This window comes from Pan troglodytes, chromosome 18 (assembly GCF_028858775.2).
Source record: "Pan troglodytes isolate AG18354 chromosome 18, NHGRI_mPanTro3-v2.0_pri, whole genome shotgun sequence".
In the NCBI taxonomy this organism is placed as follows: Eukaryota; Metazoa; Chordata; class Mammalia; order Primates; family Hominidae; genus Pan; species Pan troglodytes.
This window is the reverse complement of record NC_072416.2, coordinates 75931291-75955426: the sequence shown is the minus strand read 5'-3', so window position 1 is coordinate 75955426 and position 24136 is coordinate 75931291. Positions and strand designations below refer to the sequence as shown.

The 24136-nt window shown below is 45.0% G+C and overlaps 1 protein-coding gene across 1 annotated transcript in view; it reads right to left on the bottom strand.

Annotated features, from left to right (window-relative positions):
• The window catches only part of VAT1L (vesicle amine transport 1 like), a 191495-nt gene extending 167928 nt beyond the window's left edge, over positions 1-23567 (bottom strand). Inside the window, exon 1 of the mRNA XM_001139539.8 lies at positions 23215-23567. Within this exon, the coding sequence (XP_001139539.2) occupies positions 23215-23447 (233 nt within the window). The 5' untranslated portion in view covers positions 23448-23567. The remainder of the gene's footprint in view (positions 1-23214) is intronic.
• Positions 23568-24136: the final 569 nt, after the last annotated feature.

Genomic DNA, 24136 nt, shown 5'->3' with positions numbered 1-24136 from the left:
AACACGGTGAAACCCTATCTCTACTAAAAATACAAAAATTAGCCAGGCGTGATAGCGCACACCTATAGTCTCAGCTACTCAGGAGACTGAGGCAGGAGAATCGCTTAAACTCGGAAGGCAGTGAGCCAAGATCACTCCACTGCACTCTAGCCTGGGTGGCAGAGCGAGACTCTGTCAAAAAAAAAAAAAGAAAAAAAAAAAAGATTCAGGGACAAGAAGGCTGAAAGGAAACAGTGAAAAGAAACAGATGCAGGTGCTTGGGTTTTAATCCCTGTGCTGCCATCAATTAGCGGTGGAGTTTGGCTGAGTCTCTGAAGCCTTCCCCAGCTCTCATCGTCTGTTTGTTTGATGGTCCTTTATCCTGTGGGCTCTGTTTCAAACATTATCAAAATCAAAGCTTAGGTAGAGAGGAAGAGACGCTTGGTGGTCTTGAGAAAAAGACATTGACTTGTATGCTTAGACTTTATATGGGAGTTAAAAGCTAGCCTTGGCCTCTACACTTTCTTTTCTGTTACCTAGTAAGTGAGGAATATCACCCTGTAAAGTCTCCCGAGAGATGTTTAGCTGCCTTTATTTTTGTCCTGCCCAAGTCAACAAACATTGCTCCCGTGATGATACTGCTACATGTTAGGTATTAAGGGATGGAGTGTTTTAATCTCCATTTTGTGCAAAAGGGAGGTGAGACCAAGCGAGAATAAAGTACCTTGTCCAAGGTTATATAGTTCGTACCAGAACTGGGAATATGAGCCCTTTTTATATGACTGCCAAGCTTGAGTTCTGACCACCAGGCTGTCATTGTGTGATCTATAAACCATGGTAGGCCGCTATGTCTTCTTGTCCCTAAAGCTTATCGTTTGGAATTTTTTTTGGATATGCTAACAATATCAAATGAAGACACATTTGATTTCTTAAAAGACATCACTAAGTGGATGACAAAAGAATCAGCCCAGCTATACTTTATTAATTTTCCAATTTGAGGTTAAAAGTGACTCAAAAGAAGGAGTTTAGCAAAGATACATGTAGCATGGAGATGCTCCCTTGTCTTCTATTCTCCTGGTGAAAAGGAGGCAGGGGTTGCTCATATGAAAAGATCTTAGGCCTCTTGCTATCCTGTTCTTTCCTCAGGTTGTCAGTATCCTCAGCATCAATCATGAAAATCCAAACAGTGTCAGATCATTAAACAAATCTCCCTCTTCCGAAACCTACTTCTCTATTGATGCGGATTATAGAGCCTCATCCTATATTTTCCTATTATACTCAATAGAAATCCCAAGTCTTGTTCTGTCATTAGTTCAATTAAGAGACAGACTGCCAAAGAATCTTCAGAAACCCATTGTTTTATTAGGTTGGTGCAAAAGTAATTGTGGTTTGTGCCATTACTTTTAATACTTACTGTAGGGATTTTGTTAAGTACATAATTTGCTACAATATATATTTACGACTTTATGAAGACAGTACTTTTTCCTCAAATCTCAGCACAAGGATTGGCTTTATGGATCTTATAGGCTCAGTACAGTATATACATTGGTTATGTTTATTTCTTTGCATTGGCTGTTAGGAAGCTCTGAGCCAAATTTGTCACATTCATTCTCTATATCATTTTTGTTGTTGTTTTTGAGATAGTCTAGCTCTGTCACCCAGGCTGGAGTGCAGTGGCGTGAACATGGCTCACTGCAGTCTTGACCTCCTGGGCTCAGGTGATCCTCCCACTTTGGCTTCCCAAAGTGCTGGGAAGTGTGGGAAGTGCTGGGCCACCGTGCCCGGCCTCTATATCATCTTAATACTCAACTTCATCTTAACCTCTGAGTACTTTGGAGATTCCATTTTTAAAATCCTTACACTCCATTACCAGTATTAGTAGTATTGTGAATGGTTCTCAAACTTTATTATTCATCAGAATTTCCAGGAGGGCTGGTTAAAACACAGATTGTTGGGCCCCACCTCTGAGTTCTGGACTCAAGTAGATCTGGGGCGAGGTCTGAAGTTTTTCATTTCTAAGTTCCTAAGTAATGCTGATGCTGCTGATCTGGGAACCACACTTAGAGAATCACTGATCTTGTTTTATTTTTTAAAGCTAATTCAAGTCTTTTTCTAAATGAGACAGAGTACAAATTAAATGGTTAAATAGAAAGTAAATGAAAAGTTCTCATTGTCCTCTAGGGCAGTTGAATTTTTGATCTTAGTCCAGAGGATTATAGTTATCCTTGCTAGATTTGGTGTTATTAGATTAAGTTCATCATTCTCATTTGTCTGTCTCTTTCTTGAATTCTAATTCTTTCAACAAAAAAAATTAATTCTCCCTCCTGGATTTGTAGCCTGTGAAAATGTGGTTATCATGACACGAGCTTCTACATCCAAGTTGCTGATAAAAATATCAGACAGGCTGCCCCGTTCCTGGTTACTAAGGATGTTTGTGAAGACCATGAAGGATGTCATGGAGGAAATTTAAAACACAAGACTAGCTGACATCCTTTCTTCAAATCTGGAGCTCTCATGATTCTATGAAATAGTTCCAAGACACCTTGAAGTCACGTGTAGTAAACTCGATAAAGACTATGAACCCTCTCTCTTTGTGGGCAATGGCAGTAGATCCCCTCCCTCCACCCATAGCAGCAATTGCTGAGAAGAGGGGGTGAGTCTTGAGTACAATCACTTTTTTTAATGCAAGTCAGGATCATCATGACATTTATTTTTTTCTGAAAGTGTGCATCCTGGCCCCAGCTCTGAGAGTCTCTTTAGTGAAAGCACACACTCTCATGTGCTGTTAGGGTTGCAAAGGACCACCTGAGTAGCCCAATGTCAGCTGTTCCCATGGAAAAAAAAAGATCAAAAAAGAATGGACTCTTTCTGAGAGGGCTCTCCTATAGGGCTTTGTGACTGTTGGAGGCATCCCCAAGAAGCTAACAGAAATCTGGCCATTCTAATTTCTCTGATGATGGAGGATGGGAAGGAAAAGAATTGATTTGTGGCTAGCAATTGTAATAGGTAACTTTTATGGGGCGCTTTCTATGTATCAGGCATGGTGTGGAGTGTCATTTCAGTTTTACAACAACCATAAACAATGCTAAGAGATCAACAATATTACCCCCATTTTACAAAGAACAAAACCAAGGCACATTAAGGTTTACAAAATGTTGGTTTTACCTGGCTTACATTGCTTGCGAAAGCAAGTGATGTAAATCCAGAGCCTGTGCTCTTGACTAATGTACTTTGCTCTCCTAGAGAAAGATCATGGCTCAGTTTTCCCAGTTACAAAGACAAGACCTCTCCACTCAACTAGCACATTGAGCACTACTGTATACTATGCCGTATACTAGGTAGTGGATGCCCAAAGTTAACAAGGGGCTCCAAATTCTCATGGGGAAACAGAATCATAAAAACTGATCACAGCCGGGCACGGTGGCTCACGCCTGTAATCGCAGCACTTTGGGTGGCTGAGGTAGATCACCTGAGGTCGGGAGTTCAAGACCAGCCTGACCAACATGGAAAAACATCATCTCTCCTAAAAATACAAAAAATTAGCCAGGTGTGGTGGTACATGCCTGTAATCCTAGCTACGTGGGAGGCTGAGGCAGGAGAACTGCTTGAACCCGGTAGGTGGAGGTTGTGGTGTGCTAAGATTGCGTCATTGCACTCCAGCCTGGGCAACAAGAATGAAACTCTGATTCAAAAAAAACAAAAACAAAAACAGGAACAAAACTGATCACAATACGATGACAAGTGGTCCTCTAGAGCAACGGTCCCAAACCTTTTTGGCACCAGGGACCAGTTTAATGGAAGACATTTTTTTCCATGGAGCAGGAGTGGGAGGATGGTTTTGGGATGATTCAAGCACATGACATTTACTGTGCATTGTATTTCTGTTATTATTACATTGTAATATATAATGAAATAATTATACAACTCAGCATAATGTAGAATCAAGTGGGAGCCCTGAGGTTGTTTTCCTACAACTCGATGGTCCCATCTGGGGGTGACAGGAGATAGTGACAGATCATCAGGCATTAGATTTTCATAAGAAGTACACAACCTAGATCCCTCACATGTGCAGCTCACAATAGGGTTCATGTTCCTATGAGAACCTAATGCTGCCGCTGATCTGACAGGAGGCAGAGTGCAGGTGGTAATGCGAGTGACGGGGAGTGGCTCTAAATAGAGACGAAGCTTCACTTCCTTGCCCACCAATTACCTCCTGCTTGGTGGCCCATTTCCTAACAGGCCACAGACCAGTACTGGTCTGTGGCCCAGGGAGCCCTGTTCTGGAGTATAGGCAAAGTGCTCATATAGCCACCATGGCACATGCTAATGTACAATATAACCATAAAGTCAAAGCATCAACCTCCAGAAAGTTCTCCCCAAAGAATTATTCCAAGCAGTCTTCTGCAATCACAAAAGCTAAGTTTAGATCTTTAGCTTTAGCTTTCTGGCTCCTGCTCAAGTGGGTTGCTTGACCTTGGGCCTTAGTTTTTCCATCTCAACAATGGGATAGTAACACAACCACCTTATGGGGTGTTGTGTGGATTGCATGTGACAGTATATGTAAAACAGAGTACCTCGTACACAGTAAATGCTCAACAGATATAAGCTGCTATCCGAATCACTGTCATCACTATGACACAAAGAAAATGCCATAGGTCAGGTTCCCTGGGAAACAGACTCCGAGACTGAGATTTGCAGCAAGAGGTCTGATAGGGAGTGTTCTAAAAGACAACTCCTAGATGGGCAGGAGGGAAGCTGGACTGGGGACGGGGAGAAGTTGAACTCTGATATACCAGTAAAGAGGTCTCAGTTCATCCTTGCAAAGTTCCAGACATAGAATGGTTCCTTGAGTAATTCTGAACCAAGACATGGGGACTGGGCCTTTGTACCCCTGCATCAACCAGTCAGGAATGAGGGCTGCCCCCAGGGAGGGGGTGCAGCCTTGGGGAAGGAGACTTTCTTTGGCTGAGAACAATTCCTCAGGAGAAACCAGCTGTGAGCTGTCAGCTGCCATCATTCCTGGTAGCTGGGGGAGTGAGCACTGAGATTCTAAAAGGATGCTTTGGGGTGGTGCACACTAGCTCCCACTACAAGAAGAGTAGTGTGATCTCTCCTTTCAGGGTTTATTCCCTTGTGGTCACAGAGCAGCTGTCACTGATGGTGAATTTTTATGAGGCTCCTTTGCACGGCAGTCCCTGAGGAGGAAAGATCTGGTGGTTCTTATAACAAATGGTGCAAAGGCAGGAAAGAGAATGAGACCTTTAAATAAAAACCTGAAAGAATGAGACGGAGGGGAAAGAACCTGCTGGGATCAGGTGCTTCTCACAGAAAGTATCCCTTAGGAATGGGCGTGCCTCTTGCTCCCATTCTCTCAGCCTCTCTGGCCTCACCCCACCTTTCCATGGAAGGGAGAAGACAGCACAGAGTGGCCATGTCTTGATTTCTCCCTGGAGCCACCAAGGACCAGCATTCCCATGGAGAAACAGTCCATTTTTGCTATGATATGACAGCTGTTTCCTAAGATATGTTAAAATAAAGTTGTTATGTTTTATGATATGTTATCATATCATAAAAGATATGATAAAAGTAATGTTTAGTAAAAACAGTTGTTCCCATAGAAAAAAAGGAAGTGAAGATTAGAAAAATAAAGAGATCAGGCTGGGCGCGGTAATCCCAACACTTTGGGAGGCCAAGGCGGGCGGATCACGCGGTCAGGAAATCGAGACCATGCTGGCTAACATGGTGAAAACTGTCTCTACTAAAAATACAAAAAACTTGGCCGGGCGTGGTGGCGGGCACCTGTAGTCTCAGCTGCTTGGGAGGCTGAGGCAGGAGAATGGCGTCAACCCGGGAGGCGGAGCTTGCAATGAGCCGAGATCTTGCCACTGCACTCCAGCCTGGGTGACAGAGCGAGACTCCATCTCAAAATAAATAAATAAATAAATAGAAAGAAAAAGAAAAATAAAGAGATCAAGGAATTTAAAAAGGAGGCAGAGGCTGGGTGCTGTGGCTCAGGCCTGTAATCCCAGCACTTTGGGAGGCCAAGGCAGGCAGATCACCTGAGGTCAGGAGTTCAAGACCAGCTTGACCAACATGGTGAAACCCTGACTCTACTAAAAATACAAAAATTTGCTGGGCATGGTGGCAGGCGCCTGTAATCCCAGCTGCTCAGGAGGCTGAGGCAGGAGAATTGCTTGAACCCTGGAGGTGGCGGTTGCAATGAGCTGAGATCTCACCATTGCTCTCCAGCCTGGGCCACAGGGCAAGACTCCATCTCAAAAAAAAAAAAAAAAAAAAAAAAAAAGGCAGAGACTAAGGAAAAAATAACACAAAAAGTAACAAGCAGATAAATACATGCAGGATTGGTAAACTGCTTGGGGAAAATCTATGAAAAATCACACTTCAGGGCTTTCTGTGTGTCTGTGGGAAGTCGGAGATCACGACACTGGCGGAGAGGCAGGCATCAGGGAAAACACCATCAAATTCTCAATAGAAAGCTTTACCAGCCCTCTGCCTGGGAACTTTAACCAGCCCTGCATTTGTGGCAGCCTTTGCCAGCTCCGGGCAGAAGCAAGCAGACCTCGTGCGAGGCTTTGTGCCAAGCAGACGCAGTAAGGGAAGGTGTGCTCTTTGCTTATTCTGCTCTCGTCTTGCTGATAATATGTTCATCAAAGCACTTAACTCCCAATCCATGCGGGGTCAAAGAAGCAGATGTTTGATTAATTTTCTCATTGCCCCAGAACTGAAGCTTTTGTTTTTGTTTCTTAATCTCAATTGAAAACTTGAAAATGCTTAGGAAAATAGGCATTGATCTCAGAAAATCTTGGGCATAAATCTTCTTTTTTCTTTTTTGATTTGCTCAAGTGCCAGTTTTGTTATCTCAAGACTGTGGGAACAGACTGACAGAAATTTGCTAGGAAAGAAAAAGCTCACAGTGACCAAAGCAAGGACACTATTTATGCAAATCTCAGATGGCAGCTCTTATTTGAGAACAGCCAGAATTGTCTCAGAGAGGTCTTAGGATTCACCTGAAGAATCCACCTGTGTTCAATCAGAGGCTGGAAAGGGTATGTTGGGATGCTCAGACTCCCTTCCCACACTGCTGGCTCGTGGCTCTTGACACGGGTCCCCTTGGTGACCAGTTCCACATAACCCTGTCCACCCTCTCTAACCACTATTTTAAGATAAGCAAGCCACTGCAGCCACGGGAGACATACGTAGTTTTCCGACCCATCTGATTTTATTCATAATCTACCACTTTACATTAGTAGTGCTGTCGCTGCCCCACTGAGATCCCTTTGTCCATAACATATGCTGGGAGGAAACTGGGAGAAAAAAGTTCTCTTTGCAGTGGGACTTGCTAAATTTGTACACGGCTGCTGGAGCTAAAGACCACCGCCTTTTCCAGCCTCAAGAAGGAAGCTCATTGTAGCAGGAGCACAAGATGCCAACTCATGAGGAGAGAGAGGAAAAAAGATGGAAGGGGAAGGAGAGGGGAAAGCGTAGAATCCCAGGGACAAACTCATCATGATGGCCAGCATGGCTGAAATAAGGACAGAGAGGAGGGAGGAAGTGACTTGGCAGTGATGATGAGGGTAATATAGCCTGGGATACAGTTGTACAAGTTCTTTGTTTCTACCGTGTCTGGGAAAAGAAATACATTCAGATCATATGCCCAAATTGGTATTCAAAACACACCTCAGTAGTATTTCCAACACAGAACAAAACGGCCAGGAGACATATTGAGAATCTAAATGTCTAGAGCCAGTTTTCAGCAGAAACAGAAAAGCCAGGTCCGAAAGGGTCCAAAACAAGCACTCCTTGATGCTGAGACTAACTCTTTTGACTTTTGAGACCTGGAGTTATTTACTCTCAGCCCCTCCTCGGGACACAGCAGGAGGTATTTATTCTTAAGGTTCCTGTAAAGGTTAACATCTTTATGCTCCATGTTTGATGTTGACCAAGGCATTCACTTCAAACAGGTGTTCGGCAGTGACTGGTTGCATAGAACATTTAATGTCATCCAATTGAAATTCAACAGACCCCTCTGTGTTTTGGGGCTTGGCTAGGCACTAATGTCACAACAGTGACAATGACATCTCTGCCTTCCAGGACTCAGAGATCAACAAAGGAATGACTACACAGCATGACAGTTCCATAAGAGGAGGCTGTACAAGAGTCACGGCTAGCATAGAGAGGGTAGTTCTTAAATCACGTCACTGGGATCAGGTTCTTCTCACAGATAGTATCACTGAATGGGCGTGCCCCTTGTTCCTGTTCTCTCAGCCTCTCCAGCCCCATCTCACCTCTCCACAGAGGGGAGAAGATAGAGTAACGATGGTTTGATTTCTTCTCGGAGCCAAAGACGGACAGGGTCCCAAAGGAGAAATAGTCCATTTTTCCTACAACGTGACAGCTATTTCCTAAGACATTACTGCTGATAAAAAGAATGTGTAGCCAGGCATGGTGGTTCACGCCTGTAATCCCAGCTCTTTGGGAGGCCCAGGCAGGCGGATCACGAGGTCAGGAAATCGAGACCATCCTGGCTAACACAGTGAAACCCCGTCTCTACTAAAAATACAAAAAATTAGCCGGGCGTGGTGGAGGGCGCCTGTAGTCCCAGCTACTCTGGAGACCGAGGCAGGAGAATGGCCTGAACCCAGGAGGTGGAGCTTGCAGTGAGCCGAGATCGCACCACTGCACTCCAGCCTGGGCAACAGAGCAAGACTCCATCTCAAAAAAAAAAAAAAAAAAGAATGTCTAGTAAAATGGTTGTTTCAATAGGAACAAAAAAGGAGGTGAAGACTTGAATAGACATGTCCAATAGAACTTTCTGGAATGATGGAAATGTTCTGTCCCTGCTGCTCTCCAATATGGTAGCCACTTGGCCACATGTGGTATTGAACACTTGAAATGTAACTAGTGTGACTAAGGAACTGAACTTTTAGTTAAGTAATATTTAAGTGTAATGGATCCTAAGGAGGAGACAGTAGTAGCATCTCTACCCTATTATCTTCCCTGTAGACTATGAGCAACTTTAGGGCACAGGGCTTGTCTTAAAATCCACCTTTCAATGTTCAGTGTTTAGCACAGGGCACATTAAAGGCTGGTAAACAATAATTTCTGCACTGAAGGTGTAAGTAGGAAAATACCTAGGAATGATTTGAGTCCTATTCTTTCTTCTCACGAAAGAAATCATTGCTGGGCTGCTGGCCCTGCTGTGTCCACTGCTGTGATGGTGAGAAGGAAACTGAGAAAATCAAAGGCCTGCTTGATTGATGTGGCTCAAAAAAAAGCAAGGATTTACTCCTGGACGATTAAAGACTAGATGTGAAGGGTGAATAAAGATTGCCAAGAAATGGCAAGAGCAAGGTTTCAAAGTCTGGAAGAGTTTGAACAGAGCAGGGGAGAGTTTGGAGGGAGCAGCGGCACTTCTGGGATGTACACAGGAAAAGAAAATGTTTGAGAAGTTTTGTCCGTGCCATGAACAGATGCAACTTTAGTGTGTGTGTGTGTGTGTGTGTGTGTTTGTGTTTGAGATGGGGTCTCGCTCTGTTGCCCGGACTGGAGTGCAGTGGCACGATCTCGGCTCACTGCAATCTCTGCCTCCTGGGTTCAAGCAATTCCCTGCCTCAGCCTCCCGAGTAGCTGGGATTACAGGCGCCTGCCACCACACCTGGCTAATTTTTGTATTTTTGGTAGAGACGGGGTTTTACCATCTTGGCCAGGCTGGTCTTGAACTCCTGACCTTGTGCTCCATCCCCCCTCGGCCTCCCAAAGTGCTGGGATTACAGGCGTGGGCCACTGTGCTCTGGCAACTTTAGTGTTTTCTAAGGGACTCAAGACTTTCATAGTGCTTTTCAATTATTTTGGAAGCTGGGTCTCCATTCAAGAACAAACAGGCCTAGCTATCTTAAGGATACAAAAGGAAAAAAGATGACTAGGAAAAGGAAAGAAAACTGGTAAAAATGCAAAAGGAAGTTGTGGAGTCTCCCACATGTGCTGCTGGCTGAGGAGAGATGCTGAGGCTCAAAGCGGTGGGAGGGTGAAAATTGCCTTTGCCATTCATTTCCTATGAAGTAGTAGTCCCAGAGACATGGACTGTCTGTCTCTCCTCCGGGGTCAGACAGAGAAGGCCTTCAAATCTGAAAGGACTGTTTCAGGAAGGTGGGCGCATGGATGGCTGCGTCATGCATCGTCGATTCCGGCTGCAAAACGTTGAGTCAGAGTTTATTATGAGGTCCCCAGTAGGAACAATTTTAGTGAGTTTAACTGAGCGGATAAAGGGAAACCAATTAGAAAATCATTCAGACCAATCATAGGTATGGTAGGTTTAATAGCTCCCCATTAGCTGATTGAACTAGGCGTAGCGTAGATAAATGAAAGGCATTTCTTTCTGATCCTAGATGAGAGATGCTTTTTTTTTTTTTTTTTTTAAATGAAAGTGTGTACTTTGATGGATAGTCTGCTCAAAGGTACAAGTGTGCCTGTGTTGGGAGGAGGGGTAGGAGTATGAAGAGTGCAGTTTGAAAGTCTCATCAGAGCTCCCTTGAATCATATGGCTCAGACTATCTGGGCCAGTGGGGCTGCCCCACAATCTGTTCTTTTGCATGAAGGGCAGCTATGTATTCTGGGAACAATAACAAACCTCATCCTAACTGTAAAGTGAGTTGGAGAATACAGGCCTGGATGAGGGCATATTAGATCAAACCACGAAGGGCTGGATTTTGAGTGTGGTGGTTTCTTACTGCAGAACGTTCTTTTCAGTTATTACTGATTGTTCTTTTTCAGCTTGGGAATTTTCTGTGTAGGACAAAGCAGTGAGAAGTATGGGCTTTGGGAGAAAACATAATCCTGTTTTGAAGCTAAGGTCTCTGTAGGTTGCGTGAAGGTTAGCAAGCAAATTCCTTCACTTTCTTTATCATACTTTTTCACGGGTAGGATGCTTGGTATCACAGGGATCCCCATAAAACACTTAGCATAGAGCTTGTGGAACTTGGAAAGTACCCAAAAAAGGCTACTATGGGGCCAGGGGCGGTGGTTCACGCTTGTAACCCCAGCAATTTGGTAGGTCAAGGTGGGCAGATCAGCTGAGGTGAGGAATTCGAGACCAGCCTGGCCAACATGGCAAAACCCCATCTCTACTAAAAATACAAAAATTAACCAGGTGTGGTGGCACATGCCTGTAATCCCAGCTACTCGGGAGGCTGAGGCAGGAGAATTGCTTGAACCTAGGAGGCGGAGTTCGCAGTGAACAGAGATCGCACCAGTGGGCTCCAGCCTGGGCAACAGAGTGAGACTCTGTCTCAAAAAAACAAGAACAAAAGGCTATTATGATAATAGTGAAATATAATTAATGTATCTTTCCTATTAACTCCAAACAGTGGGAGCATTAAATATACAAGGTAGCATGTGCTGCTTTGTAACCTGCACTGGGGGGAAAATGTGCCACAGCGCGGGCAGGGAGCCTGACTTTCTATCTGGAACAGGGAGAAAATGGGGACATATTCTGGGTGGCTTTAGTGTATGGCAGTGGGAAAAGAACAAGGCAATAGGAAAGGTTCAGGATCATTTGGGCAACCAGGAGAACTGTGTTTCTAAGTACCTGTGCAACACCTTCTAGGCAACCCTTGAAACTCTCTGTGGGTATTGAAGGGTGCAGTTTGGGGGGCCTGATACCTATGAAGGGTAGGGACAGAGTCGTGGAAATAGGGTTTATGATTTTAACATCCAGGTTGGTCAGCCTTAGAGTCCCCAGGTATACCTGATAATCCCATGTATTGCAGGGATGCTTGAGTGATTGCTCATAGAATAACAGTCATTGGGCCTGCATGGCAGGTTCTCTCTAAGAGCTTTGGTCTGCGGCACTCGATGGAGCCAGATGTCAACAAGGAGAAAATTAGAGAGCATCGTGAGAACTCAGAGACCCACATTTCCCAGGCTAGGGAAAGTCATTATTCATTTCTGCTTCCAAGAGAATAGACTGTGTTGAGGAGAAGTAAAACTCCTGAAAATATAGTCCTATGAAAACATAGTTTGGTATTCTTCCAGGTTCTCACTCACAGATCTGCACATAAGAGGCCTTAGGAGAGATTTAGCTTCTTGTAGGAGAAAGCTGAGATGAGGAAGGGAAGCTTGAGCCCCACTGACCAGGAATGGCCACTGTTTGTATTAGGAAGGTCATGTTTACTAGAAAGTCAGCAATATATTTACTCATTCTCCAGACTTATTGAGTGCCTACTGTGAACCAAGCACCATGCTTGGCATCATGTTAACTGATCACAGAGAAAATTCCTAGAATTTCCAAGATGACCAAAAAGATCTACAAGATCATGGGCCTCAAAGTTGAAAATATGTGTTATTTAATGTGACTTAATAACTGTGGTGAGAAAGGTACAATCACAGGAGAGGGAATGGACCTGACTTCTCCAGTTCCCCTCCGATTCTTCACTTTTTACTGGATGAAGAAGAGTCTCACATCCACTCATGATGGCCGCCATTTAAAATAGTCCCATGTGTTCCTTATCCCCCGCTTTCTGGTAATTGCTCTCCATTCCTTTTGGAGTATTTACCCTCTCCTTTTCCCCCAACACACACACACACACACACACACACACACACACACACACACCATGTATTCCAGTGGGGCTGTCAGACATGATGCTTACATTCTTTTAGACCAAGGTAAGAGAGCATGAGGCACAGGTGTGGTCAATCACAGCTCCTCATTTTCTTAAGCCAGAGAGAGAAAGAGGAGAGAGAGGGAGGCAGTGGAGAGGAAAAGAGATGGAGAAAGTGGGAGGGAGAAAGGGGGAAGGACGGAGGGAAAAGAAGGGAAGGAGAGAGACAGAGAAAGAGGGAGAGAGAAGAAGGAGGGAAGGGGAGGGAGGGAGAGATAGAGGGAGAGACAAGAAGAGGAGGAGGAGGACCGGGAGAAGAAGAGAGGGAGAGAGATTTCCAGGGGCTGGTATGTGATTTGCAAAGGACCAATCAAAGTCCTTCCTTAATACATGAAAACTGGGAGAAAAGTTCTCTTTGCACTGGGGCTTGCTAAATTTTTACACGGCAGCTGCAGCTAATGACCACCACCTTTTCCAGCCTCGGGAAGGAAGCTCATTGCAGCAGGAGTACATGAAGCTAACTTATGAGGAGAGAGGATGAAAGGTGGAAGGGGAAGGAGAGGAGAAAGCCTAGAATCCCAGGGACAAATTCATCATGATGGCCAGCAGGGCTGAAATAACGAGAGAGGGGAGGGAGTAAGGGGGTGGCCTTCCCGCCCTCTGAAGATCTCTAAGCTTGGTCCAGTTTCTAGCACACAGTAGAAGCACAGTGTATTTTGGTTCCATTTCCTCGCTTGTCCCTTCAGGAATTCCTCTTGATCTTCTTGTATATGTCATGACACAGTGGCATATCCCGTTTGAGCTACTTTTGATGTCAGGGTTTTGTGGTCTTTGGCGGATACAGGTGGAGTCTGAATGAGGGACTCCATTCAGAAAACTTTATGAAGCACAGAGGGACTTTTTAATGTCCTATTTCTTTGTACCTCCTCCCCACCATTAATATCTATCAAACACATCTTATATGGCACACACACTTCATTTATTCATTCATTCAACAAATATGAAATGTATCAACATCCTTGCTAGGCACTTTAGCTGCATTATCTTCTTCTTTCCCCACACAAAAACTTTTACCCCATACATGCTATTATTATATCCATATTACAGATGAGCAAACTGAGGTTTCAAAAGACTTAATCATTTTTCCAAGGTTATACAGGTTGCTAAAATTGTTAGAGCTAGGATTTGAATTCAAGCTTGTTTTAGTTCACACATTAACTACTTTATAACCAAGAAGCATACTGCCTCTCATCTGGCTTGGGTGTATGGCTAGTGCCAGGTTAAGAAAGGAATCACTGTCATCCCTGGCTCAGAAGATAATTATCCTGCATTAGGCTCTGGGGACCACAGTTATTTAGAGAAGTCAGGAGTGAGAGGACCCAATGCTTTGGCTTTGGGTTCTGTTTGGTGAAGCATTGTTTAGCATGTCCCTGGCTCCAGGAAAATTCTGGGGATGAGACCTCAGGGGTCATTGACAGGAGACTGAGGACAGATGCTGACGGCATGCTCTCATCAGGAAAATATCATGTTCAAAGATAAAACAGCTTCTTTCACTGAAACATCTATTTTGTCTCCTGGGCCTTCAGACATAAAATTCACTCATTTTCATACCATGGCTCCAACCAATTTTCTGTATGAGATCACACACAGAGGAATCAAACTAATTTCAGATTACATGCTCGCCGCCCTTTCCTGTGAAGAGTCTCTTCTTCTTTCTAATTACACTTTTTCTTCTGTGACAAATGCCAAGATGTCCAAAAGGCTCTCTCTTAGGAAAAGGAAGTCCCAGGAGCTTGGAGGTTATCGGGGCACTATTTCTTCATGCCTGGGTGAGCTCTGCTGTCAGTGTTGAGTGTCAGTGATGTGTCCAAAGCATGGGATTTGACTCCTTTGAATGAGAGTGCTCCAGAGGCTGGATTGTCTATATACACCCAGCTAGCAAAGCTAGCTCCAGAGGCTGGATTGTCTATATACACCCAGCTAGCAAAGAAATCCCTGCAGCAACCCATGGGTGGGGATGCAGGGGGCTGGTGGGAGGGCAGCAATAGATCAGTCCAAATCCATTCCCAACCCTGGAAGTTGGGTGGCTTTGAAAGCCAGCATCCTAAAAAAAGAAAAATTGCTGGGCGCGGTGGCTCACGCCTGTAATCCCAGCACTTTGGGAGGCTAAGGCAGGCGGATCACCTGAGGTCAGGAGTTTGAGCCCAGCCTGGCCAACATGGTGAAATCTGTCTCTGCTAAAAATACAAAAATTAGCCGGGTGTGGTGGTGCATGCCTGTAATCCCAGCTACTCAGGAGGCTGAGGCAGGAAAATCACTTGAACCTGGGAGGCGCAGGTTGCAGTGAGCCAAGATAGCGCCATTGCACTCCAGCCTGGGTGATAGAGCGAGACCCCATCTCAAAAAAAAAAAAAAAAAGATTTAAGGGTACAAGTGCAGTTTTGTTGCGTGGATATACTATGTAATGGTGAAATCCGGGCCTTTAGTGCACCCACTGCCCCAGTAGTGACCACTGTACCATTAGGCAATTTTCAACCCTCATCTTCCACCCACCCTCACACCTTTTAGAGCCTCCAGTGTCTATTATTCTACTCAGTGTGTACCATGACCATGGGTACCCACTTCTAAGTGAGAACGTGCCAGATTGGACTTTCTGTTTCTGAGTTATTTCCCTTTGGATTACAGCCTTCATCTCCATCTATGTTTCTGCAAAAGACATGATTTCATTCCATTTTGTAGAAAAGCCAGCATCCTACTCCGTGCTGGCAATGTAGTTTAGTGTGAGAACCGCTAGGCAAGAAAACAAGAGATGGCAATTCATGTCCCAGTTCTGTATGTAAAAGCCCAAGTCATTTAGGAAGAAACACAACCTTTATTGAGTGCCCACCATGTGCCAGGCACCGTCAAGACTTCTACAGACACTCAGCTAGTCTTTGTAACAATAAGTAAAAGTGCGTATCATTAACAAAGTGAGGAAGTAGATAAGTTGAAAGTGCTATTTGCTTAAGATCACACAACCACAGTGAGGTAGAGTTAGGAACTGAACCCAAATCGATTGTAGCTTCTCACTATTTCCACTCCATCCCTGAGTCCCAGCTTCCTCTCCTAGAAAACATGGATGATAATTTCAGTGACACCTACCCCATGGGGTGTTGAAGATCAGATGAAAAGCTGAGGTACATAGTAGGCTTTGTCACTGCAAAGATGCTGCAGATGGATGGTAGGGTGGGTGTAATAATCAGTCCCCATTCCCTTTGCGCATCATCAGCTACCTGCCATTGGTTTCTCACTGGTCCCTATATAGTTGAGATCTGGCTGCTGTTCATGGAAACCTAGTATATGTCGAATGTTCTATAAGGTTGTATCTCCATTTTGTAAGTAAAGCAAATAAGACTTAGAGAGCTAAGCAACTGGCCAGGTGTGGTGCCTCATGCCTGTAAATCCCAGCACTTTGGGAGGCCGAGGCGGGCAGATCACCTGAGGTCAGGAATTCGAGACCAGCCTGGCCAACATGGCGAAACCCTGTCTCTACTAAAAATATAAAAACTAGCTGGGCGTGGTGGCAGGCACCTGTAATCCCAGCTACTTGGGAGGCTGAGGCAGGAGAATCGCTTGAACTTGGTAGGCGGAGGTTGCAGTGAGCCGAAATTGCGCCACTGCACTCCAGCCTGAGCGATAGTGCAAAACTCTGTCTCAAATGAAAAAAAAAAAAAAAAAGAGAGAAAAAAGGGAGCTAAGCGACTTGCTCAAACACAAATGGTTAATAAAGGGCAAAGCAAAATTTTAACCCATGTCTGCCTGAAACCAGCGCCCCAGCACTTTCCAAAGGATAGGCAGCTTCCTCCCCATCTGCGCTGATTCCCTACTAATGCTAGTCAACCAACTTGGTGGAATGAATGAATCTTTTCTGAATGGATCCATCCACCTTCATTCCTGCTCTTCCTTCAGGCTCTTCCTTTTGATCCCAGGTTATTTTTAATTCCATAGTTTCGACCCCCCAAAAGGTTTAATCCTGGGGAAATACCTACTACAAACAAGCCATCAGAATTATGACAACAGTGTTGGTTTTTAGCAAATTAAAATGTTCTAAATGGCACATTTTAGCTATTTGTTATTAAGCTGTTAATAAGCTGTTAAGCTATTTGCCATTTACTTCGCTTTTATTTTCTGAAATTATTTCTACTTGGATGAATCCTATTTCATGTAAAATATTAAAACAAATCTTAATTTCTCAATCTTCCCCCCCCCCCCACTGTAAATTCTACCAATTATTGCTTCCATTAGTGAGGTTATTCTTTGGTGGCTATTTTTTTTTAGCAGCAGAATGGAAAAATGGGAAGACAGAAGTATGTGAAGATACAGATTGAGGGAGAGGGGACACAAAATGGAGAGAAAAGACAAAGGCTTCTCTACTGATAGATCAAAATATTCTCAGGGGGCAAGATGCTAAGTATAAACAGTGGGTTCAAATGATGGGGTCAAAACATATTTCTTTGTTCTCATGAGATAGAAGAATCACTGATTCTAGGTTTCCTTTCCTCTTCAAATCGCCAGAAAAGCAAGAAGCCCATTTCATTATTGGATAAAGAGCAGATATTGTCACCATCCCCAGTCCTCATCAGCAAGGACTCAGTTGATGAGAGAATGCAAATTTCATTAAATAAAAATGACCCCTGAGCTAGCACTTCCATGTTCTCATCATCAAATGAGCCTTAAATATGACTCAGCATGGAGTCATCCTTTCCTGTCAAATCCTGATGCTTCCATCCAATACAGACTGATTCAGAACATATTATTCCAATCTCCATGTCAGAGTGGCTCCTGGCTTGGCATTAGAAACCCTCTGAGCAACATCTTAGTTTTACAAACATCTTAACCTCATGGACACCACGTGTTTATTTTGAATAAACACAGGGAATATCATGTTGGCCACCTTTCATTGCATCAACCTTACTGGTGACAGTTTAATGCTCTGTTGTTTGGGGATAACTTATACTTGGTTTGCCAATGTAGCAATGGCCTGATCAAGGTAAAGGAGGCAGAGGGAGGAACTCCAATATCTTTAGTGGTTCAAGGAGTGGTGATTGTGATTGTGTTTAATCAGCATGGGTGTTCTGGGTCAACAGTCATAGTAACTCCATCTAGATGGATCCCCCAAAGCATCCCACATACTGTATCTCACAAGAGTAGACGAAATGGATGTGGTGCATAAACATAATGGCCGTTTTGGGGTGGGAGGCAGGATAGTACTGTGCAATTTTGAATCTTAGCAGTTGTATTTCAAATCAGTCAAATACATTCATGGCTCTTTCTCTGTATTTCTGTCTGTGTGCCCGTCTGCCTCTCTGTGTCTCTTGATCTCTCATGATTTGTGTGTGTCTCTCTCTCTTTCTCTTTTATGTCTTTGTCACTGTGTCTGTCTGATTCTCCAAAATGTAAAGAGCCATTTCGGTTTTAGGCACACTTGGGTTTTCACATGGCTCTTCCACTTAGCAGTCTGTGATCCTGATGTGTCTGTGAATGTCAGTTTCCTCATCTTTAATTGGAGATGGCAATACTGATTTTGTTGAGTTGTCATTAGGATGAAATGAAACAAAGAGTGTATCGCAGCCAACTCAGTTCCTGGCTCATAACAACTGGTCAATACATGTTTGTTCCTTCCCTATCTCCAGTTTACTATACCCTCGCGACATATTAGAATTCCACCAGTCTGGTAGCTTTCTTCTGATGTGGCCTGCCCTCAGCCCATTTTCAGATCAGCCAATGGAACCATGACTGGCTGGAACCATTTTTCATCCACTTGGTCTCTTTCCAGCAGTTTCATGTAGCCTCTTGGTGTAAATCACTCTGGGAAAATAAATGTCCCTAATCCATTAGTGCCCTTCTACTGCAAGCCAATTTGAACCACAAACCAGACAAGGTTTGTTAATGGCCACTTAAATACATTCCTGCAGCCCAACCTGGAGACCCTCTGCCAGCCTAAAATCCTAGCAGCCCCTGTCTAAGAGACACTCAACTGTGACAAGACTGATAGCAGCAAAGGCACAGTTCTGACTTGTATCAGTTAGGGGCGAACCATACACCTTGGTTTGCCTAAGACAGTTCCAGTTTATGATTGTAGCTTCTCCTATGTAGGAGTAATTATAAATAGTGCCCCTTTTGCTTTCAGAAGAGGTTCAGTTTGTTTGAAACCAGCCTGAGCAACATAGACTCTGTCTCGACAAAAAATAAATTAAAAAAAAATTAGCTGGGCACGGTGGCACATGCCTGTGGTCCCAGCTATGCAGGAAGTCAAGGTAGGAGGATCACTTGAGCCAGGGAGATCAAGGTGGCAGTGAACCATGATCACACCAATGCACTTCACCTTGGGTGACAGAGCAAGACCCTGTCTCAAAATATAAGAGTTCCAGTTTGAATAATAAACTATATAAGTATCTATGGCAACCAAAAGTAAAAGTTTAGATAATAATGGTTACCATTTTTTGACTACTTGCTATGCCTGTCTCAAAATACAAGAGTTCCAGTTTGAATAATAAACTAAAGTTTCTACGGCAACCAAAAGTAAAAGTTTAGATAATAATGGTTATCATTTTTTGACTGCTTGCTAAGCACCAGGCATCCTTATAAAGGTCTTTGTATATGGCATGTCATTTAAGCTTCATTACAACACTATGAAGGGGGATGCTATTATAAAATGGATGCTCCATTTTATAGTCCGGGAAACAGAAGTTTGTTAACATGTTTTTAACAACAACATGGCCAAGGCCAACCAGAAGGCATGGTTTGTACCTCACCCAGATCCTGTCTATGGGCAGGTGCCCATCCCCAAACTGCTGGAAGTGTTGGATGCTCAAGCCTCAGAGTCATCCCTTTCCCTAGAGAATTTTGCTCAGTCAAATAGAAGCCACTTCTGCTTGAGAGGCTCAATGTCCCCACTTAGGAAGTAGCCCACAGCCAATGACACACAAGGCTCCCTCTGTTCCATGCTTCAAGGTGGGACTGACTCTGCAGTGGGATCCAGCTAAGACCACATCTTTGTTTAACTCCTTCCTCTTCCCTAGCCTGCTTCCCTTGCTCCCATAGTTCTGAAAGCACACTTTCAATAAACCACCTGAAAAAGGATCCCTGCGTCAGGCTCTGCCTCCAAGGAGCCAGACCTAAGACATCCAGTTAGCAAGTATCAGAGCTGGGACTCATGTCTAGGAAGCTCTCTTAATCACTAAGCAGATGTGACATGATATTGCCTATATTATATACATGATTAAAATGATGGCCTCCAAGTTGTAGGTCACCAAGCAGCATATATCACATTGGTTTAGATATGGCAACAACGACAGTTACAACGAATCCTACTTATTGAATGCTGACAACACGGCAGTGTCTTTCTTGCATCTGATCCTTTCAACAATACCATGAGGTTCATTTTATTATCCCCACTTTGCAGATAATGTATGGGAAGTTTGGAGACACTGAGACACATCCCCCAGGGGCATATGGATAGGAAGAGATGAGGCTTAAGCTTATATTCAAGTCCCTCTCTCTTCAAGGGCCACATGCTTTTTCCACCTGGTCACTTAAACCTCTTGTTGCATAAAGTATTCCATGAATATTTGGTGAAATCGATCTGCCATCAAAACTGACATTTTAAAAAACAATTTAGACAGAAGACTCTGCTATCATTCCAACCCTGACCCCAGCAACAGTTCTTTTTGAGCTGCATTTGACCAAAATGTCTCTACTTTCTGGAGAAAGCCATACTACTTTGGAAATAGCTAGAGAATATTCTCTTAAGCCAGACACAAAAAGAGCAAAGGAACCATCTTCGGTGGAGAAAGGAAAGAAAGTGAGACTACATGCTAAGAGGGGAATCACATGTGCTAAGGCTTTTCCACCAAGGGAGACAAAATGGAATAAAAGGAAAACAGCAAAAATTTAAGGAGAATTAGATTCAAATCCTAAGTCTATTATTGTGTGATGTTTTTGGCAAATTACTCAATGTTTCCAAGCCTCAATTTGCTCTTCTATTCTGTAGGAAAAATACCCATCTCATTGGCCCATTAATGAAAAAGGGTCAATGATATAAAATAGATATTTCTTCCTGCCTCATCTCTTCCATTTTCATAAAATTCATAGCCAACTTGTAACGTCATTCCAGGTCTAACTAATACTGGTTCAAATGGACTATGCTTTATTCCAAGCAAAAAGCATATCCTATTATGACAAAAAGGTTTCTATTAAAAATAGAGAGCAGATAAAAGGGAGACCATCATCCAGGAAGCCATCGGCTGATTCATAAAAATACAGAATGAGTCATCCTGTATCCCAAGGCTGAAACTTATAATCAATGGTCATGTCTGGCCAGCCAATCCCAGCCCAGAGGAGAAAGAGCTGCCCAGTGGGCCATTTTTACAAGCCTATTACAATCCTTCCTTGTAAAACCATTAACTCTGCTTCCAGCTTGGTGAAAGGAAAATCAATCTGGGCTGTTTGCAACACTGTATTCCAAATGTACCTGCAGCCTGGTTGGCTTTCTGAACAACTAGGGTGGGGGAAGTGCAGTGATTTCTGTGTGTGTGTGTGTGTGTGTAGCTCCACTGAAGAACAGGCTTTCACATTTGGCTTTGAAAATCAATCTCTTGGCCTTCATCTTGACATTTATTATTTCAAAATGCTTCAGTTCCTATCAGCAATTATGCAGTTAACATAAGACTGGAAAACACAGAACTATGTGTACTGCAGATGATGCTCTTTCCTTTAAAAAGTAGTTTTATCATTTTCACTCTCTGAATATGTACTCTAGAATCCTAGAATCCCATCCTCAATTTGGATGAAGGGTCATAAATTACATACGCATACATATGCAACTGTATATATAATTGTATATATGTATATGCACATATATGCATAGGTGTGTGTATACAGGTAATTTTTTTTTGATGAAGTGGTTAAGGAAGGAGAGTTCTAAATGCATGGTTTTAATTGTACTAAGCAAAAGCTCTTCCACCAGCAAGTAAAGAAAAATAATGACCCAATAATCCTCCTCCGAGCTCTTTCCTCAATCCATTCATTCAGCGATAACTTATTTAGGATGTGCAGTGTGCCAAACAGTGTGGGGTGGGGGAGTGGGCTGGTATTTGGGGATTTAGCTGCGAAAGGGCAGATATAAGCTCTCCTTCTGGGATCAAACAACTTTGTTCAATAAGAGTTCATTGTATAGGATCCCCCGGTTTGCAAAAGCCTCTTCCCTTACCCTGAATTCCCCACAGAGACCCACGAGTCGTGTTCAGAGTCAAACCTGACCAGCTGCATATATGAGCAGCAAGGCAGGGATCAGCGGCTGCTTCTCCCACTAGCTGCTTTCTAATCTGGCTGATGAAACCTGCGTCTGTTCTCAAGGTGGTGAACGGGAGGGGACTCTCGTTTGCATTTCTCGTGCCTCTAGAGAGGTCCAGATATTGGGTTTCTGATCTAACCTAGGAGCTCGTGAGCTGGCTGCTGCTTTGGAGAGCAGTATGTACTGGGGGGCTCTAGAAAACAGATGGGAAGGAATAGGCTCGTCTCACCGTGATTAATAGCAAGTTCCCCTTACAAGTTTAACATGCAAACCTAGTGTTGGGTCCAGTCCGCCTCTGCTGGGTAAGCTCTTCCCAGAACTTCAGGGAAATTACAGTGCCCGCACACAGAGAGGCTTAAACTCTCCCCGGGAATTTCAGCTGAGCGTGAGGGCCTGGAGAAGTTCCCCCAGGGGGAATGGGGAATAGAGGGCAGCTTAGAGAGCTGAGCTTCTTCTGAGATGGGAGCAGGAATTCCGGGGAGACTGATCAGGGTTTTTTCCCCTCTCGGAGAAACAGAGGATGGAGAGGGATATGGAGGGGGTTGCGCTGCAGCCCTGGTCTCCACCCTCACCAAGCTTGGGTGCAAGGTAGCGACCCTCTTCCTTCCTAATTCCTTTCCCCGTCAGGCTACGGGGAAGAAAGTGTGCAGGAGGCGGAATCCAGCCCTGCACCCTGTCCCAGGCCCTTCAGGACAACAACATAGAGGTGAAAAAAGATCATGTATGAAATTCTCGGCCAAGCCACTTAGTGGCAGCTGACTGATCTTGGGCAAATCACTCATTCTCTCTGAGCGGCGGCTTTCTTACCTGTAAACGGATCATGATGGCACCTGACTCATTAGGTCCCAGGAAGTATTAAATAAGATCGCATGTGTAAAACTACCAACGGCGGCTGGCACACAGTGGGCTTGCGGTTCTTAATACATATATTTTTAATTCTGTTAAGCATCAACCCCCCCTGTGCGAAAGCTGAGTTGTCCTCTCAGACGGAGAACTCCCGTAGCGCAATCTTTCAGACCTGGGGTGCCTGGGCGCCAGCATTCTCCCCGCGCCCAGGAGCTCACATTCTCCTCCCGTCACCCCTAGATCTGGCTTGGGGAGGCCGCCCCTCTGCATCCTCCCCAGCTTTGGCCCGGGGAGGCTCTGAGACCCGGGCGAGGGCGTGGAGGGGGTGCGCGCGGCGGTTCTACCCGGGCAGCATCCCAGCCGCAGCTTTCCCACCCCCTCCCCAGCGCCCAGCGCGCAAAAAGAGAGAAAGCGAGAAAGGCGCGGATACTGGACCAGGCTTTGACGCGGATCTTGAGCTCGCCGTCCTGAGGCTCGGGCATGGCCTTCCTGGAGAGCCGCAGCTTGTTGAGCCCCCCGAAGCCGGCCAGCACCACCGCGCGCATCTCCTGGGCGTCCCCGAGGCGGTGCGAGCCGTCGCCGCCGCCGCCCTCCGCCGGCTCCTTGCCTGCCTCCTTCTCGATCATTTGCTCCGTCTCCTCCGCCTTCTCCACGCCTTCCTTGGCCATGGCGCTCGAGGGCGCGGGGCGCACGGGCTGCGGTGGCTGCGGCGCTGGAGGACTGGGGCTCCTCTCCCGCGGGTTCCTCCTGTTGAATGTGGGATGCTCGGCTGTGCAATGGCTGCAGCCTCTGCTAGCGCCGCCGCGGTCCACAGCCTCCGCCGTAATCCTCACAAGAGCGGTGCCCTAAGCGTTTCACCCCCGCCCCACCCTTCTTTCCTGTCCCAACGAAGCCTCAACTCCAGTTCCTGAAATAGTCCCAAATTAGGGTCGGGATCGCGGCCCTAAACCCAAATTTGCCGAAGATCTGTGACTAAAACGAGCCTAGAGAGACCACCTTGTCATCCCCCTTCCTGTGGGCCCAGTACTTGGTTATATACGGCACAGGCTCGTGTGCCTTGAAATGGACCGAGACTAATGTCTGGGCCTGGAGGATGCCTTCCCGCGACAAGGTTGCCCTCTCTCCCTCCCATCTTCGAGGCTGGGCGGGATAGTCGGGAAATTGGGTCGTTTCTCAAACAGCCAGTTTTGGGTGGAAGGGCAGAGGTTTGGGAAGCAGGGAACTAGAGATCCCGCTCACTGCCCTGAAGAGTCCAGTGCAGGGTCTTTTCACTCCAGACCTGCAGGGTCAGCCGGGATGCTCTTTGCTGGGTATCACCAGGGGCTTCCTTACGACGGCGAATTCTCACCACCCACAC